The sequence below is a fragment of the Podarcis erhardii genome, assembly GCF_964252035.2.
Source record: "Podarcis erhardii genome assembly, chromosome: 3".
NCBI classification, from domain to species: domain Eukaryota; kingdom Metazoa; phylum Chordata; class Lepidosauria; order Squamata; family Lacertidae; genus Podarcis; species Podarcis erhardii.
The window spans coordinates 29,095,017-29,113,248 of NC_138507.1; the positions used below are offsets into that span (position 1 = coordinate 29,095,017).

Here is an 18,232-nt window from a genome sequence, read left to right on the forward strand (position 1 = left end):
ATAATAGCCAGTGTTAGAAACTCAGATATATAAACTAGGTGCCAAATACCTCCTTAAACCAAGGTGACAGTCGCCAAAACGGAACATCTACTTGACATTTTGGGGTAAGGCAGCTCTAAAGAGTCTTATTTTTTCAAATGATAGACTGACTGTGAGTGATTCAAAGACATCTGGCTAGTTCAGATGACTACCTTGAGTTGGGTTAAGGACTCTGAGAACTTAAAGAAGAAAAGTCACTTGATCCAGGGACAGTTCGCATATATACGGGCCTGTTCCGACCTCTTTTTCTTAAAGGTGACACAAACCATTCACAATGTTAAGGATATTCTTCACAACTGTGAGCAGGGGAGTGGGGTGGGGTAAGTGAAGACAAGCTACAACAAGTAACTATAACGTTGATCACTGCTCCTGGCTCAGGCTGCACAGAAAAAGCATTTGGGTTCCTGAAATTCATTCTGATTGTGCAGATAAAAATATATCTGATAGAATTCTACAGGGATGTTGTATTACTGTCTGAAAACTGTCAAGATTCAATGATCTTCAGTCACGCACCTCCAGATGGTAGAGATGTCAGGCGCCATCCTGGTACCCAGGCATCTTCACTTGGCTGGTTGATAGCCCGATGCAAAATATTCCTGGCTAATTTTGAAGACTGGTGATAGTAATGAGGTGGCAGAAGAGGAGCCGCCACTCCAGCAAAGGCAGTGAGGATACAGTCTCATTGAGGTATGGGAGGCTATTGGGAAGAGCCAGTGTGGTGTAGTGCTTAAGAGCAATGGACTCATAATCTGGTGAACCGGGTTCGCTTCCCTGCTCCTCCACATGCAGCTGCTGGGTGACCTTGGGCTTGTCACACTTCTGTGAAGTCTCTTAGCCTCACTCACCTCACAGAGAGTTTGTTGTGGGGGCGGAAGGGAAAGGAGATTGTGAGCCGCTTTGAGACTCCTTAGGGTAGTGATAAAGTGGGATATCAAATCCCAAATCCAAATCCAAACTCTTGCCCAAGAGCCCTCCTAAACTGAAGCCAACACTAAACTTCCTGGAGTTTGGTCTGGTTCAAAAAAGCTGTATGGTGAAAGTCAAGTGAGAGACAAAAATGTGTGCATACCTGGCCCAGGTAAGCCTTTTTTCAAACTCTGATTGTCCATCTCCAGCCAAAGCCCACACAAGGCAAATTTTCCACCCCGTTCCTTGCTTTCCCCACTACTAATTACATTTCTTTGGCACGATATAAATTAAAGCATTAGTAGCATTTGAAGAAGAATTGCTGCCTTCCAAAGTAGTGAGAGGCACCAAAGTCTGGTCCTATAGTTAAGGCATACGGATCAGTTGTTACGCTGCTGCTACAGACTCCAACAAAGTGCCAATTTTAGAAGGGTAAGAGGGCTGGAATTTCTCAAATTTGTATCCTAACACTTTCTCTCACAAGAGTATAGTTGAAGATATCGCTTTAAATAAATCTTAGGATCACGTTAAACTAGAATATATCCCAAGAAGATTTCTGGAGAATCAGATATGTTGATTCAGTGAGCCTGGGACCCTAAGATTAACCAGTGATTGCGCTGCTGCACACACACACACACACACACACACACACACACACAGTGGCTGTAGTTTACACATGCTTTAACATTACATGCACTAGCAGGATCAAGCTACAGCGAGCCTTGGGCTTGAAGACTCCCCACCTCCACTTCTTACGTGCCTGGTTAAGTGCAGCTTGCCATGCTGGCCACACCCAGAACCAGGGTTAGCAATAGTTAGCTTAAACAAGCCAGCTTCAGAAACCATGATTTGAAGCTAGCTTGTTTTAAACTAACCATAGTTAACACTAACCAGAGTTTGTCCTGCCAGGCAACATGACAAGCCATGAGTAATCAAACACACAGGTGAAAGAGGAGAAAAAGAGAGGTGGGGAGCATGCAAACTTGTAGTTTTCTGTGGCTCATTTCCCCTTGGGCACGCTACACTAAACCATGGTTTGGCATGACATTGTCAGGGCAAATAACATGTATACAAGTGAAATCACCAGACCTGAAACCACTTTCTTGAACTAAATTTTCTGGCTCTTCTTCTGGTTTAGACGCTGTATGACAAGTTGCCGTTTGGGCATAGACAAAAAGTCATGGAATTTTCATGTGCACTTGGTCAGTAGACAAAATCTGTTTCAAGGCAATCTGTAAAAATACCCAATTTGCAGTCCAGAATTTGCTATCTACACTCATAAACTAGCTGCTGCTTTGCATCAAGCCATTTCATTATAACAGTAAAGGCTCAAGCCTTCGGCTATACAGAAAATTCATTCCATACACAAAATATCCCACCAGTAATCATGTTGCACTTGATTTCCCCCCATTCCCAGCCGCTGAAACTCCTGACTTAGAACCTCTCTCTTGTCTCCACAATTCAGAGCAATTTGCTGATGGGAAGAAGATTTAGATCATTCTCTACTTTGCCCTGGTCTCTTGAATCGACCATGGCAGCTTTCCCTCTCCAATAGCCAAGAGGCTGTACAGCACCTCTTTTCTATCACAGCTGCCCATTTCTATGGCAACAGAAAAGCAGCAGTATTAAAACAGATTCTTGTCTTCCACAGTCACCAGGGTCAGACTAAACAAGGGCAAAACAAGGGGCCCAAAGGCCCTCGGTGCAAGCAGAAAAGATCTAATGACAAGTCAAAATGAATAGTGGCAGATAATGAATTCTGGCAGAGATAACTCTGAAAACTAGATGGGAAGGATCTCAATTGTCAACTCACAAGATAAGCCATTCAACAACAGTAAGGTAACAAAGATATAATGCCTAGCTTTACTTTTTTCCTCCTCCGTTCCCAATCTCTTTTCCTTTTGTGTCAGTTATTTCAGGCTGTAAATCTGAAACGTTCTTATTGCAATTCTTATGCCGTGCTGGCAGTTCTTTCCCCCCCCTTTTTTCCCCCTGAAGAGCAAGGAACAAATTCATGTGCAACATCAGCTCTCGAACATAATCCCTTTTTTCACAATGTGCTATACAAATTAAAGAGATAGGAATTCAGAAAACCCAACTCTACATAAATTAAAATAAAGCAGCTTTATGCCAGTTTCCCAACAATGCAACTAACCAGCAGCAAAGGTGTTGAAAATTAAAAAATAATATTTTTTTTATAATTCCAAATCTACAACGTGATTTATCATATTTATTCTGTTGATCCTCACTTATCTAGATGCAGAAGAGTACTATCTTTCCCACTGTCCTGAGGTAGAGATATTTCCCAAGTCCATGATGCCATAGGAATGTGAACATGGGACTCTGCCCAACACAGTGCATAATATGATATCAAACTTGTTATAAAGCACCAAAAGTGTACCATCAAACCGACCCCTTCTCCCAATATTCTTCCTGATTCCTTCCCATCATAGTATTCTAAACACTGAAGCCTGTAGCAAAAAACATTGTTGGGGAATTAACAGCGGATGTTTTGCACTAAGAGCCTAGATAAATACTTTAAAATTTAATTAATAATATTGAAAAAGTAATAATATTGGAAAAAATAATAATATTGAAAAATAAGTGTGTTTTAATGCTAAAAAAGCAGAAGCAGGTTTACCTCTTCCTGAGAAATTGAACCTGCACTTTTTCTTCCTTATAGCTTCACAACCAAGAGGGTTCATGATTTACTTTTTAATGAAAAGTTAAAAATTCAAGGAAGGGAACAGGCCCCTACAATCTTGCCCACATCTACATCCCTGGTCATACTATACAACACACATGCATAGCTCCAAAATATGGTTTGAATAAGAAATGAGTCACAACCTTGTGCCTTCTCACAATCTCAGAAACCAGAAGAAAAAAATCCACTTCAAACCATGTTTTTCGAAACCATTTTGAAGTTGAGGCACTAAATGTGATTGGCCAATTTGTATGTCATAGCAAACTACAATTAGCCCTAAATTGCAAACTACAATCTGCAAGCAGGAGAGAAGGAAAAAGGTGTTTCTCCTCTGAACTGAGCCAGATATTCTTTTTCAACACATGGAGAGGAAAAGTTACTTCACTTTATATCACAGACGCCAAAGCCTATCTTTTTGATTAGCACATAACAAAAGGAGCCAATTTCTCATTGCTCTTTGCCACACCCAACCCTTGTTCATGATTACCTGACTACACTCTGTGCATTAGTGTGGTTCGTTCCACGCATACATACAAATACACACTCGATTGCCATACAATTGCAGAACTATAACAAACAAAAAATGCAAAACACATCCTTCTTACCTCTTTGAATACTGCAATTGTGCCTACGCATAAATCAACCTGTAGAAAAACCTGTCTTACTTTGTAACTCACAACTGGCTTGAATACCAAAAAAATTGTAACACTTGGGAAGAGGCCATTATCTTCTGTTGCAACAAAATAGTGTGCTCCTTCAGTCCCTACTATGCTGGTGCACGTGATGCTGTAGCCAAGGAACAAGAGGGAGGAAGGGAGGAAAACACGAAAAATCCAACCTATAACTGAAGCAAGGGCTGGCATGCAATGGACATAAGAGATGAACAAACTGAAATCATGACAACCTGGTGTCAGGAATGTGAAACATGGGTTATGCTTGCTCATCGACCTACAAGGCAGAAAGGTTTTATGGCAAGGCTTGTCCTACAGGGGAGCAAGAGATACTAGTAAAGGGCCCTAAACAAACTGAAACAATGAAGGGAAAAGAAATGGACCCAGATGGAGCATGCAAACTGGAACGCATGAAGGACAGGGGAAGACTGACTATTCCCCAAAGCTTCAGGATACAATATGAAATGATGACATCTTTCTATTTCATACGGAACAGCAAACTGTCCTAAGCCCATGTCTGCTTTTATTCTTGCACTGACAAATTTGCAGTGCACAGTATTCAGCCTAAGATCTGTTAGGTTTTCTCTTCTGAAGACGTTCTTATAATAGTACCATGAAAAGTAAGCTTGTTTCCTATGAACAGTCTTCAGTCCAAACCTGCCTTCCCCACCCTTGTGTCTCCAGATGTTTTTGGACATGTTCTGGCCTTCATGATTGTGCTAACTGGGGATGGTGGAAGCTGCACATATTAATTTTTATCGCATTTGTATCCCACCTTTCCGCCAAGGCATTCAAAGTCGTATGTATGGCCGTTTTTCTCTCCCATCATCTTACCCTAACAACAACCCTGCGAGGTAGGTTAGGCTGAGAGACTGTGTCTGGTCTAAGGTCACCCAGAAGGATTCATGGCTGAGTGCTGAACCCAGTTTTCCTTTACCCTAGTCCAACATCTTGAGGGCAAAGGCTGCTTCACACTAAACTTTGATCATCATCAGAAGAGCACAATTATGATTCACCAACCAGGCGGTAGGGGAATGACTTTTTTTTTCTTATAGGCACCCACTTGTCAACTGAAAGGGCTTGAACAACTCCTTTATGAGGAAAGGTTACAACATCTGGAGCTTCTTAGTATAGAAAAAAGGAGAGTGTGGGGATATGATAGAAATGTACAAAATTATGCACAGTGTGAAGAAAAGGGGTCCCCCCCCCTACAACCTAAGGCCAATTAGAAAAACCCAATACTACAACCCAAGGCCATTCAATGAAGCTGAATGTTATAAGATGAAGATGAATGCTCTAAGATTCATGACAGACAAGGAAATCCTTCACACAATATACCAGGTTTCCTCAAACTCGGCCCTGTAGATGTTTTTGGCCTTCAACTCCCATGATCCCTAGCTACCAGGACCAGTGGTCAGGGATGATGGGAAATGCAGTCACAAAACATCTGGAGGGCCAAGTTTGAGGAAGCCTGCTATATACTATGGAACTCACTTTTACAAAGTATAGCGATGTCCACCAATGGGGTGGCATTAAAAGAGGATTAGATAAATTCATAGAGAATAAGGCGATCGATGGCAACCAGCTATGATAACTATGTTCTGCCTCCACTGTCTGAGGCCGTATGTCTCTAAATACCAGAATCCCAAGTGAAAACAGTACTGTTGCGTTCACGTCCTGCTAGCAGGTTGGCCACTAAGAGAACAGGATACAGTGGTAACTTGGTTTACGAACTTAATCCGTTCCGGAAGTCCATTCTTAAACCAAAGCATTCTTAAACCAAGGCGTGTTGTTTTTTTTCTCATAGCAGTGGGGGACTCAATTTACAAATGGAACACACTGAATAAACAGGAAGCGGAACATGTTCTGCTTCCAAGGCAAAGTTCACAAACCAAAACACCTACTTCTGGGTTTGCAGCTTTCTTAATCCAAGTTGTTCATAAACTAAGCTGTTCTTAAACCAAGGTACCACTGTACTGGATTAGTCTGACCTTTTTTGAATGATTGAGCAGGGTTCTTCTTCATATTTATCAAAAGAATATTTAAACCTTTAAAAAGTTGTAATAGGCTTGCAAATACTCATCTCAGAATTTAGAGGTGGCACGCCCACTGCCTTGGGTACAGAACACTGTACCCACAAAATATGCTGCATAATCAAATAGGAGGTTTTTTTAATGTACCACACATTTTGTATAGAGGTGTATCTGTGTCGCAAATTACCAACTCAGTCTTCCCTGCTTCTGGGAATTTTTGAGACTGAACACTATCCACTTTTACACAGCAATTACGTTGGCCATAGGTGTTTGCTATAATGCAACTTAATAAATATGAACAGCAGACATGCCTCCAAGCACTCAGTGAACACGTTTTAGAGAAATGCAGTGAACCAGGGACTTTCCATTCATACTCACACCTTGGTGCAGCAACTCTACTGTAGCACTAGTAAGCCCACGGTGAACATATTTAATAAAAGTGTGGAATGGTTGACATGACGTTATACTCAACTGCTAAAATACCAACAGTATTAGCAAAAACGTAGATGAAACCTAGCAGATGCGGCACAGCAAAAGTTGATCCCTGTCCTAATATAAGAATGAAGCACGTAATTAATTCACTCCAGGCAACGTTAAGCACATTTTGGTGCCACTGATTTCAGTAGAAAGTTCTCCTCCAATGAAATCAATCGGTCTTAAAGGCCTTAACTTTGACCAGATTGTAACCTTTGTCAGCAAAACCTACATTCGTCCATAAAACAGAATCATATTGCATCATGTACCTGGGAGCACATACTCTCAAACTATCAGGATTCAAATGTTAAGGCATATGAAGTCTATGGTCCGTCCGACAACCTTGCATTCAGCCCCTGATTCAGCTTTGACAGTTTCTTTTAGTTTTGTTTATTGTCAGATACCCTAAACACAGAAATTTTCAGCTCTGCTCAGAAGATATTACAAAAAGTTTTTGGGTGTTTCCAAACTACTACTGCTCTTTTTCTACTTTTCAGAAAGTACTACCAATTATTTTGTAAATGTATCCTTTGTACGGGTAGAGCTTTCTTCACCACAGCACAAGAGTAATTTTCCATTTCTCTCTTACTAAAAACACATCTGTACAGTCTGCCTCAAGTCATTTTTTCAAACTGTGGGGTACATAAAGGGTGTTTTTTTAATGAGAAGATAAATTTTCACACCCATCGTTTACTCACTATGAGATTAGAAGTATCAGCGTGACCAAATACAAGTAAAGGTATTCACTGGACCGCCCACAGATTGAACTTGAGAACTGTAGTTCCACATCTCTCCCCGCCCCCTCCCTGGATATACAAGTCAAGTAAATTGAATTGTGTGCCTCAGTTCCCCCAATGACATGCACTCTTCTTTAGTACAGGTAATGTGCAATGTTTACGAACTTTGCCATCACCTAGCATTTTCAGCTTTTCTGAAAGGGGAAATCAGTATACACATACTATCACATGTATTGCTTCTGTGTAAATATTACAATGCATTGCCTTTATGCAGACTCACGAAATAAATACTCAACTACAGCACACAGCACCCATTAACTGCAAATCGTTAAAGCTTCCCAATGTCTGGCGCCCCACAAGTCCCTCTCTCAGCACAAGGAAAAGGAAGATTCTGCTCTACTGTTTCTCCCAAGGCCAAACTGAAACAGATGAAATTCTGGCCCCCAAGGAGGTCAAATGGGAATTTTGCCACAGGTTTTAATAGAGCCAGGACTTCCCCCACAGCCAACAAAATAGCTCAAGGCTTCTGGTTCCCAGTTTCCTATTTTAAAGTCTCTGGGTTGTACACAAAGTACATTTCTAACAACGCTGCTTTTGGGGAAATAACTGTGATTTAAACGCTTATCGATCACGGTTTGGAAAGTAGCAGTTTATGCACATCAATAAGCTTATCACTCTTCCCTATAGCACCTGTAACCAAAACGTTGTTTTCCCCAATGATTAAAAAAAAATACAATACGACCTTGAGATAGTTAAAATACCCGCTTAATTATTATTATTATTATTATTCAGCAACAGAATTTGGCAATGCAGAGGCTTAAAAGAGGCGGCTGTCTAAACGGTAGGCAAAAGCAACCACACATAACACACCCTAAGAACATGATGGAACATACAAAAGGGTGGATGTGTGCAGATGCATAATCACCCCAACACACACACACCCTCTCCAGATTCCTCCTTTTTTGCGCACAATACACAGCACTGCACAGGGAGGGAAAAAAGAGATGCAAGATAGGCAGTAGATGCAGAAACGCATGTAAAAATCTAATGACCGGGGGCGGGAATCTGCTACTTTCGGGTGGGCAATGTGGGGTGGGGTTGCAAAGGGGGAGGAATGCAAGCTCGGAAATACAGAAAAAGGGGGAAGGGATAAGATGGGGGTTGGGGAGGGAGGAACTACATCCTATTCTCATTCCCTCTAAAAACAGGAGGGCGGCTGCTCTTTGCTGCTCCTGCAGCCGCCGCCGCCGCCGCCGATCCTCACCTGGTCTATGGGCAGCCGAACGGCGTTGCTGAGCGGCTGCAGCAGCGTGGAGCCGGTGGTACTGGTGGTCATGGCGAAGGAAGCTCGCTCTCCCCCCCGACCCCCGACCCACCCCCCGCCCCGCAACTCCGGGGCCGGCCCGGGAAGGATGGGGAAGCGGGGCGAGAGAGGAAAGCGGGAAGAAGAAGGACCAGCCGCCGCCGCCGCCGCTTCTCCCCTCAGAACATCAGTCAACAGCGGCAGCGAGGAGGCGAAGGGGAAAAAAAAAAAAAGCCCCAACCCTCAGCGGCGTCGTGACAACAAGGGAGGCGGGACGGGGGTGAGGAGAAAACTCCGAAGTGACAGCGCCGCCGCCCAATCGCGGGGCACCCGAGGAGGCGGGCCAGTAAGTGGCACCGGCGGCGCTCAATCCGGACGCGACTCTGCTCTTGAGTGACGGCGCCGCGCAGGGAAGGGCGCCAATTGCTGCCCAGCCGAGGCAGGGCAAAGGAGGAGGCTTCTTTTTGCGGGTTGGGGGTGAGGGGAGAGAGGGAGGTCGAGGCTGGCTGGCTGGCTGGCTGGGCCGGGGAAGATGGTGCCTTTGCAAGCGGCCGCTTCTGGGGAAGAGGGAGGAGGGGAGAGAAGGAAGGAGGTTGCGGGTTCGTGCACTTGTTTCAGTGGGGTGTTGGGGCGCGGGGGCAAGCTGGAGAGGCGCGCGCGTCGGAGCGGGGCGCCCCCTCGTTGAATGGGGTGTGGGACACAATAGGGGCAGGTTGCTTTGGAGGGAAGTGGAGAGGCTGATAGGAAGGGGCGGAGAGCTGCTCAGGTAGGCGACCTGGCTTGGGTTCCGTCTACCTTTATGGGGGATGCATCCCAGGCAGGGAAGTCCGCCCGCCCCTGCGCCGTGGCCCTTGCAATCATTTAGCAGGGTCATCTCCCCCTTGCAAGCATTTTTCAGGGACATGTGTGTGTATGTGTCCCAAAAGCCACCTGCAAAGATGAATACACTCTTTTAAAGAAGCCATGCACTTCGAAAATAGCAGCAGCAGCAGCGCCGCGGCATCTTCGCTGCTGGGACCCGCTGAAAACGTCACAAAGGAACTTGGCAACTTTTGTGCAGGGTTGGGAGTTCAGCAAAACAAGGGAATGGGCGGATAGTGTGTTCCTGGACATGACGGAGAGGAGAAGCCCAGGTTGTAGTTAGTAACCATTCTGAGGGATGGAAAAGATAGGTGCGACCTGGTTTGCCTGTGCATGTGAGAGGAATACTTTCCTTACACCCAGGTCCTCAGGCACAGGAAAATACTGCTGTTGGTTTATATAGGTACTTGCATCCTTCTTTCCTTCTTTTTAGCCTACAGGGGCATTCAAAACAGCTTGTAAAATATTCTCCGTATAAACACACTAAAATCTGGTGCAGGAGCAGAGATTGCATGGCATCCACAAGGAACCAGGGCTATCTAAGCAGGATTTCTGACATTCATGCAACTCCCTTTGAGGTTTTCTGAGGCAAGGGACTGGGGTTAAGTGGTGGGATCTCACTCAGCCCAGATGGCAGAGGCAGCCTTCAGTCCCTGGCTGGCAGTCGCCAGGCAACACCTAAGGCCCTCTGAAGTAAAGGGGTGGGCCTGGGCAACTGGATCCCTCTCACCCTGAACAGAATCATAGAATTGTGGAGTTTAGAGGGACCCGAATGGGTCATCTAGTCCAACCCCCTGTAATGCAGAAATGTGTTACCCAACATGGGGCTCGAACCCATGAACCTGAAATTAGAGTCTCATTCTCTGTAATGGTTGCTTTGTAGGGCCTTCCCCACAGTTGGCTACTTACAAATTTTGTCCATTGTTTTTTCTAAAACTGTTCAAATATTCATCTAGTACATTTTGAAGCAAGTTCTCTTTTGAGGATTTGAGCCATTTCATTAGTTATTCCTGCAGTTGGTTAAATCCCTCAGAAGCAGATGCAATTTGCAGGTAGCTGTGTTGTCTCATTAGACAAAGCTCAAAAGCAACTGTAGCATGATATCCTATGTCGGGAGTGGAGACCACTTGGCACTCGCTCCCACCCCCACCCCCCGAATTGGGTATTTAATTTTTATATTAGTAAAAACTCTAATAGAGCCAGTGTGGTGTAATGGTTAAGAGCAGTAGTCTCGTAATCTGGGGAACCAGGTTCGCGTCCTGGCTCCTCCACATGCAGTTGCTGGGTGAGTCATACTTCTCTGAAGTCTCTCAGCCCCCCTCACCTCACAGAGTGTTTGTTGTGGGGGAGGAAGGGAAAGAAGAATGTTAGCTGCTCTGAGACTCCTTCGGGTAGTGATAAAGCGGGATATCAAATCCAAACTCTTCTCTTCTTCTTCTAATATTGGGGGGAGGGTTTAACCAGATATCTTAGAGCATGGGCTGAGAACATTAGGCCCAGTGACCAAATGTGCCCCGTCTATCAGGACTCTCCCCATCCCACAACCCCTCCCCAGCTCTGTTATTGAGTGTTTTTACTGGCTCAGGTGTGTCCTTCACCTGTTATAAAGCTTTTTAGTTACTTTAAATACAGGGTAGAGAAAGGTGTTGTGTGTTTGTAGAGACTAGCCTACTGTACAAAGGCAAATCTGCCCAGATTTGCCCCTAGCCCCAGAAAGGAATGCAGCTGAAAAAAGTTCATCACCCCGTCCTGTGTTGTTCTTACATTCATGTAAGCCCACTAGCATCCAAGAGCCCTCAAAAAAAGAAAGAAAGAAATTTCCCTCTGTTGCTCAAAATGCACTATGTGAGCATTTAAATTGTACCTCCACATCTCAAAATCCATCTGTTACCAATATTTTCACAGGAAAGATGTGAAAAGCAGGAGGGGAGGACATTGCTCAGAATAACTTGAAGCATGTCTTCAGTCCTGTACAAGAACCAATGTCATATATTCTAATGACTCAAAATCTGGAAGGGGATTTGAACAATGGAACAACCTGCCTTAATATTTACCCAACCCTGTTCTCAAGCTACGTTCACCATTTTCTCACTTCAAAGAGTGACTTTTCCTTTTGTGAACATTTTCAAGGAAAAGTAAGATAAGCAATTACTGTATACTCTTCTACTGTAGGCCACCCCAAAGTCCTAGGTGATGTGTTCCTAGGCCACGGTGCCAAGCGGTTCTGGCCTTGGTGTGATGCTGCTTCCCCAGTGACTCGTGGGTCACTATCCTGTCCTGGCTCTGCGAGTGCCATGGGTAGCCCCCATCTGCAGAATGGTGCACAGTGAATGAGGCGGATTAATCTAATGACAATGTAATTTATATAATTAATTGCATATGAATCACTAGTCAGGAAAAGTGGGTGGGGCCACAGGTGAGTACTCCTGGGATAGTAGGCTGCATTCCAACCATGCAAAAGTCATACTCCCATCCTTCATCCAGACAAGTAAGGGGCATTATCACATTCCAGCCAGACAAAAGCATTTGAAGAGAGGGTTGTATCCTGTGGAGAACCCCAAGGGCCAGATAAATAGGCCGCATTTGGCCCCCAAGCTGAGGTTCCTCAGCTCTGCTTTAGAATCTCTCTCTGAGTCTTCAAGAAGGCATTTCCAGAAAGATGTTCCAAGTCATGTGTTGAATTACCTCACCTCACTTGGCAGGAAGCCCATGTACAAGCATTAGGATAATAGATCTGGCTATGTTTCAGTATACGTTTTCCATAGTTCCTCTTCAAGTGTTGATTTCTGAATATCAATACTCAGAATGCTGAATCAGCCCACAATTATTTCACAGCAGAGCCTCTGTTACAGCTAGGGAAATAATGGTTGTGCTTTTCAGTAATCTCCATTGTGTTTGATATTCAGAGCACTTTTCAATACCGTGGTACCTGCAGATGCTTCAGGTTAACCACTCCACTAACCCAGAAATAGTACCTCAGGTTAAGAACTTTGCTTCAGGATGAGAACAGAAATTGCGAGGTGGCGGCGCGGTGGTAGCTAAAGTGGTACCTCAGGTTAAGAACAGTTTCAGGTTAAGAACGGACCTCCAGAACGAATTAAGTTCTTAACTCAAAGTACCACTGTATATTAACTAGATAGAGAGTTTGGGTGTGATACAATGGGTTTTTGAGTCACCATATTCAAAGCCTTGCTCAACAATTTGGCCTTCCTTTGTTTGATTGTGTATTCAGAGTTTGGGTTATCCCAGAGGTACCATTCACTTGCTTAAATACACACATCTAAGTGAGTTTTAAAACACACTTTCCACACCTTGGTCATTTGCAGATATCATTTTTTAAGGATTTTCTTTTATTTTTATTTCTTTAAATCCAAATCCTAAGAGAAAGAATTCTACCTCGAGGGCATAATTAAAAACGAACAGGATGCACAAGCCTAGCTTTTGCTTTTATGAAACTGGAGGCAAATAAGCATTACCTAATTAACAAAAGGAAGAGAAAATAAAAACTGCCATTGTCCTTGGGGAAGTTGCGGAAATTATATTGCGCAGGAAGTTAAGATGATGACTCTATCTGTACTGTGTACTTTTGCCCTTTTCTGTAGAAACAGGAGAGCTATTTCTCCACATATAGCAAACATTGGGTCTTACCCGACAGGGCCATTTAGCTTTTTCATTCAGGAAGGTGAAACACACAGCTTCAGGCAGTGTAATTTTAGGTAGACAGCTAAAGCCAGGAATTGATATCTGAGAGACGTTCAAGTCTTCACCCTACCAGGGGATGGGGAGTAAGACAAAAGGGGCATTTGATGCTACACTTCAGGCAACGAAATATTGGGCTGGCGCTATTTGACCATGATCCTTGCCTCTGCCCCTTGCTTTTTTCTTTTTCTTTTGCCTGATCCAAAGCATAGCCCCTGGTCTGTCTTCAACTACATTATTTACTTGTGGGCTTCTACCTGCCTACGCCAGCTCTACACCTCAGCAGTGGTTTGTCTCTGAGCTTGATATAAGCTTGACACAAGTTCTGCTCCCTGGTCTTCAGGCAGAATCTCTTATTTATTTAATATTTATATCCCACTTTATAGCTCCAAGACACTGTCAAAATGAAATCACACTAAAATCAGCACAAGAACAAATTGGATGAGGTCTATATGGAACCAGGATTTTTCAGGCGGCACTTCTTGAAGTTACTGTCACCCAGTTTGGTGTGACTGGGCCAATTTGGATACCCATGGAGATACCATCACTCACCTAGAGATTGTGGAGACAGGTTTGTCCGTAACTGGAACTTGCTGGACACCATTTTGAATCAAGATGGCAGACTGAACCATTCCAAACTGCGCCAATTCGAACACCTCTGAAGATTTGTCCTGTCTCAAGTGCAGTTACATTTCATTCAACAAATTGTTTTTCTTTGTTTAAAAACATAGGAGGACAAAATTTCTATGGCACCACAGACTACCTAAATGAGGGGGAGTCCATATGGTGAAAATGTTGGTGCGTGTGGAGGGTTGGTGCCCTTTATTATGAGACTCTTGCAGGATACATGCCATTTAAAGCATGTATCTTCAAAGCAAAAATATTTGAGAAAATATAGTACTTAAAACTCAGTTGGCTCCAACTTGGAGTGTTCTTAGCCTTTATGGCCACAGCAAGTGATAGGATTAAGCCAGGCATAGTCAACCTCAGCCCTCCAGATGTTTTGGGACTACAATCCCCATCCCTGACCACTGGTCCTGTTAGCTAGGGATCATGGGAGTTGTAGTCCCAAAACATCTGGAGGTCTGAGGTTGCCAATGGCTAGATTAAGCTTAAAGAACTAGCAGGAAGATACAACAGGCTTGCTCATACAACCATGATATCTGAAGGAATGGATAATGCTGCTGCTTGATCTGGAGTGCACCATGGATGCAATGCAGAATTACCACAATCCTTGCTCAGGAGCCTAAAGGAGTTTCCAGGCTCTTTCTATTTTGGGGTAGGATCCAATCACACGGCAGCAAATTCAGATTGCAAAATCAAAGCTCATTTGGCACTCTTGCACCACAAACCTGCTTACCCCCCCAAATCAGACTTTTTGCAACAAGAAAAGTGATGGGGAAATGCACTGGAAAGAATGGGATAAACATTGCTTGAAGCAATGCAGTCTGACCTCCCTACAAACTTTGTGAAAACAATTCTGGAAGAATCTTCAATAAACAGAACATCTGGAAGTGGCCTAAGCTGCTCTTACAGATGGACAAGGCCGATGCAGGAAGACAGGCCAAGCACTGGCATGGGTTGCCATATGTCCTGTTTTTCCAGGGCACGTCCTTTTTTCCGTTGTCATAGCGATCCATAGTTAAAAGTAGGAGTCGCCCATTGGGTCCTCTTTTTTGCTCTTCAAAATATGGCAACCCAACTCAAAAACAATCTCTAGGAAATGCTTTCTTTTCTCTCTCAACTATGAAGCAGCCATAGGCACAGATTTTAAAGCTCACAGTCAAATTGTTGGGATTATTAGGATTATTATTTGATGAAAGCATTTCGAATGAGGCTTGAGTGGGAAGTAAGTCATACTTTCATGACAAGAAGTCATTGAACGCAGCCAAATGTGATGCCACTCAAGCAATTACTGTTTGCAGAGACAGACAGCATGCTTAATATAGTGCCTTTTCTGTTCCTTCTTTTGCAAACAGCCCATAGCACCAAATGTTGTTGTGCTAAATAATACGGGGGATTCTAATAAGGGTGGCAGCCATGAAAGGCATGTCACGGCAAGCTCCAGGCCTTCCTCACTGTTACCTGGCTCCCGGCCCAGTTTCTGGCCTCTTTCATGCCCTGATAAGGGAAGAGAGAAGCCCTCTCGAGGGAGATGTCCACCGCAGACTTTGGTCGCCCACAGTTGACCTCACCACAACCAGCCACTACCAAGAAGTCTTCCCCAAATAGGAATCCTACTGCAGACAGAGGAAGTGAAATGGAATCTGTGACGGTGATAAATTATGTCACTTCAGCCATAGGTGGCTTATTTAAATACCACACAGGCCAAGTCTCTTCCCACAGGGCCAGGGTGTTCTCTGCAGTTATTCATAGAAACCATCTGGTGGTTTTGAGGTGTGGTGGAAGGCAGTGCTGTGGCACTATGACAATATCCATGAGTGTATGTGTAACATAGATCCCAGGGCTGCACTGGCTTCTGAGCAGTCTTTCTGCTAGACCTTTGGTCTCATCCGGGAGTGTGATTTTTTCTGTTTGCATTATGTTATAATGAGGAGTATTCTTGATAGTAGATTCATTTGTGACTGAATGAGTTTTGGGCTTCCAGTTGAAATGGGTGATAGCAGCTTTTAGATATAGATATATACATAGAGATAGATAGATACAGTGGTACCTCGGGTTACATACGCTTCAGGTTACATATGCTTCAGGTTACAGACTCCGCTAACCCAGAAATATTGCTTCAGGTTAAGAACTTTGCTTCAGGATGAGAACAGAAATTGTGCTCCGGCGGCACGGCAGCAGCAGGAGGCCCCATTAGCTAAAGTGGTGCTTCAGGTTAAGAACAGTTCAGGTTAAGAACGGACCTCTGTAACGAATTAAATACTTAACCCGAGGTACCACTGTAGATAGATAGATAGATAGATAGATAGATAGATAGATAGATAGATAGATAGATTCCATAGCCCCTGGAGCTCTGCAGCTTCCCTGGCATATTGAGATTGCAAAATGATAAACCAAATATTAAACATAAATCAAAAGGAGATCATAGATTGGTCATATGTTTGTTCATTCTATCACATTTGCTACACATGTTTCCTGGCAGCTGCATGCATCTTAACAGAGCCAAATTAAAGAATAATTCATTTGCAAATATCACCACAATTGTGATGATTTTTAATTCCACTCACCTTCTCTATCTGTGGTTTACTACTTCCGTAATCATTACACTTATAAAGTAGGTTATCTCATCATACTATCTTAAATTTATGCATTTCAGGGGATTTCCATCCTCTCCTGCCAACTGAAAGTAAAACCATTGGTCTTCTAACAAGAGCTAGATGATTCCTTATCCCATGGCTCAGCATAACATTGTTGGCTGTTTCCAATCATTCTGCGCGTTGAGGAGTTCCAGTGGCACTGTTCTCGAATGTTTTTGTTTGCTTTGAATGAGGAACAGAGGAAGGTGCCACATGCTGTCAGACCACTGATCCATCTAGCCCATGATGATGAGGATGATTATAAATATTTATACCCCACCCATCTGGCTGGGTATTGTCAACACTGCCTGACAGCAGGTTTTCAGGCAGGAATGTTTTCTGGTTCCACGTAGGGATGCCAGGATTGAACTTTGAGCCTTTTTCATGCAAGGCATGCACCTTTGAAATATTTGCTTTATATACAAATGTGCAAGCAGAGCATAACTGGAAGCACAGAGGCACTCTTGTGAGGCAGCAAATCTCCTCCTCAACAAGACACCTGGACAGAGATGCCCCACATCTAACACATTATCTTCAGCCTGGCTTTGCTCCAAACTGTAAAAGCTTATTTCTTCACATGATCAATATACATCTTCTCCCTCCTCTTAGCTAAAGCAGGGATGACCTTCCTAAGCTCTCAACTGGGCTATCTTCTTCAAGGCATTGAATAAAGATCTCTAAATATCAAGGAACTATCTTTTAACAGCGAGCTGCTCAGCTGGCCATTCTGGCAATCTGCTTAGCAAAGGAATGGGTTGTGTAATGGTTATAAGGGGTTGCTCGTGCGTAAGTTGCCGCCAGTCCTGGCTAGGTAGCCTGGTTAAACCTGTCTGGCTGGACAGCCCTTCACTTCGTGGCTGTTCAGTCGCTAGCAGAATCCATCAGTGGGCGTTTTTTGAACCTCTTCCAGCATAGAAGCTCTTTGACGCCAAGTCTCCTCCTACTCTCCCTGCGCGGGAGTCTTCTGCACAGGGTGGGTGTGGGCAGCGGAGGACCTGTGCTCTCCCCGCTAGTCTCCGGCGATGAGTCCTGGAGCCCGCTCGCCGACTCCCCCATCCACCCCCCTTTATCCCTGGTGTTACGCTGATTTCCTTCCCCCACCGATGAGCTGCCCCTCTCCCTGCTGGGCCCTTCTCCTGCATCGCTTTGGAGCCTTGCCTCCGCCTCTGGCTCCGATGGCAGTTCCCTGACAGGTTGCTACAGGAGATGCTCTACTATGGGTTTTCACTGCTAGGACTTGCATGGAAAGATAATAAAAATTCAGAATGCTCCGCCCTTCCCACAAGGAAGAATGTGAGTTGCTTTTAGAACCGTGAGCATTGATTTTCCCACGCCTTCAAAGCTTTGTTGAGGTTGTTATCGTTCCCTCAATCAGTCTCATATTGTCTTCATATCACGATGAAGAAGGTGTCGGATCTATTGCTCACAATTCATTATTTTGTCATTTCCATAAAGACTTCTCTCCAGTTCTGATGATTTTGAGAAGAGTTAATAATTCAGACACACAGTTTATTATATATAATATTACTTCTCTGCTTTCCCCAT

General features: G+C 44.0%; 1 protein-coding gene and 1 long non-coding RNA gene across 3 annotated transcripts in view; one reads left to right on the forward strand and one right to left on the reverse strand.

Annotated features, from left to right (window-relative positions):
• MBOAT2 (membrane bound glycerophospholipid O-acyltransferase 2) overlaps positions 1-9,273 on the reverse strand; it is a 65,527-nt gene extending 56,254 nt beyond the window's left edge. The window contains exon 1 of the mRNA XM_081857177.1: positions 8,829-9,273. Coding sequence (XP_081713303.1) covers positions 8,829-8,900 — 72 coding nt within the window. The 5' untranslated portion in view covers positions 8,901-9,273. The remainder of the gene's footprint in view (positions 1-8,828) is intronic.
• Positions 43-17,962, forward strand: LOC309339440. 2 transcript variants are annotated; one of them, XR_014155352.1, is made up of 4 exons: positions 43-104; positions 2,411-2,784; positions 16,708-17,441; positions 17,881-17,962. It is a non-coding gene; the product is annotated as an uncharacterized lncRNA (long non-coding RNA). The 2 variants fall into 2 exon arrangements; XR_014155353.1 differs by lacking the exons at positions 43-104; positions 2,411-2,784 and adding an exon at positions 9,624-10,131.
• Positions 17,963-18,232: the final 270 nt, after the last annotated feature.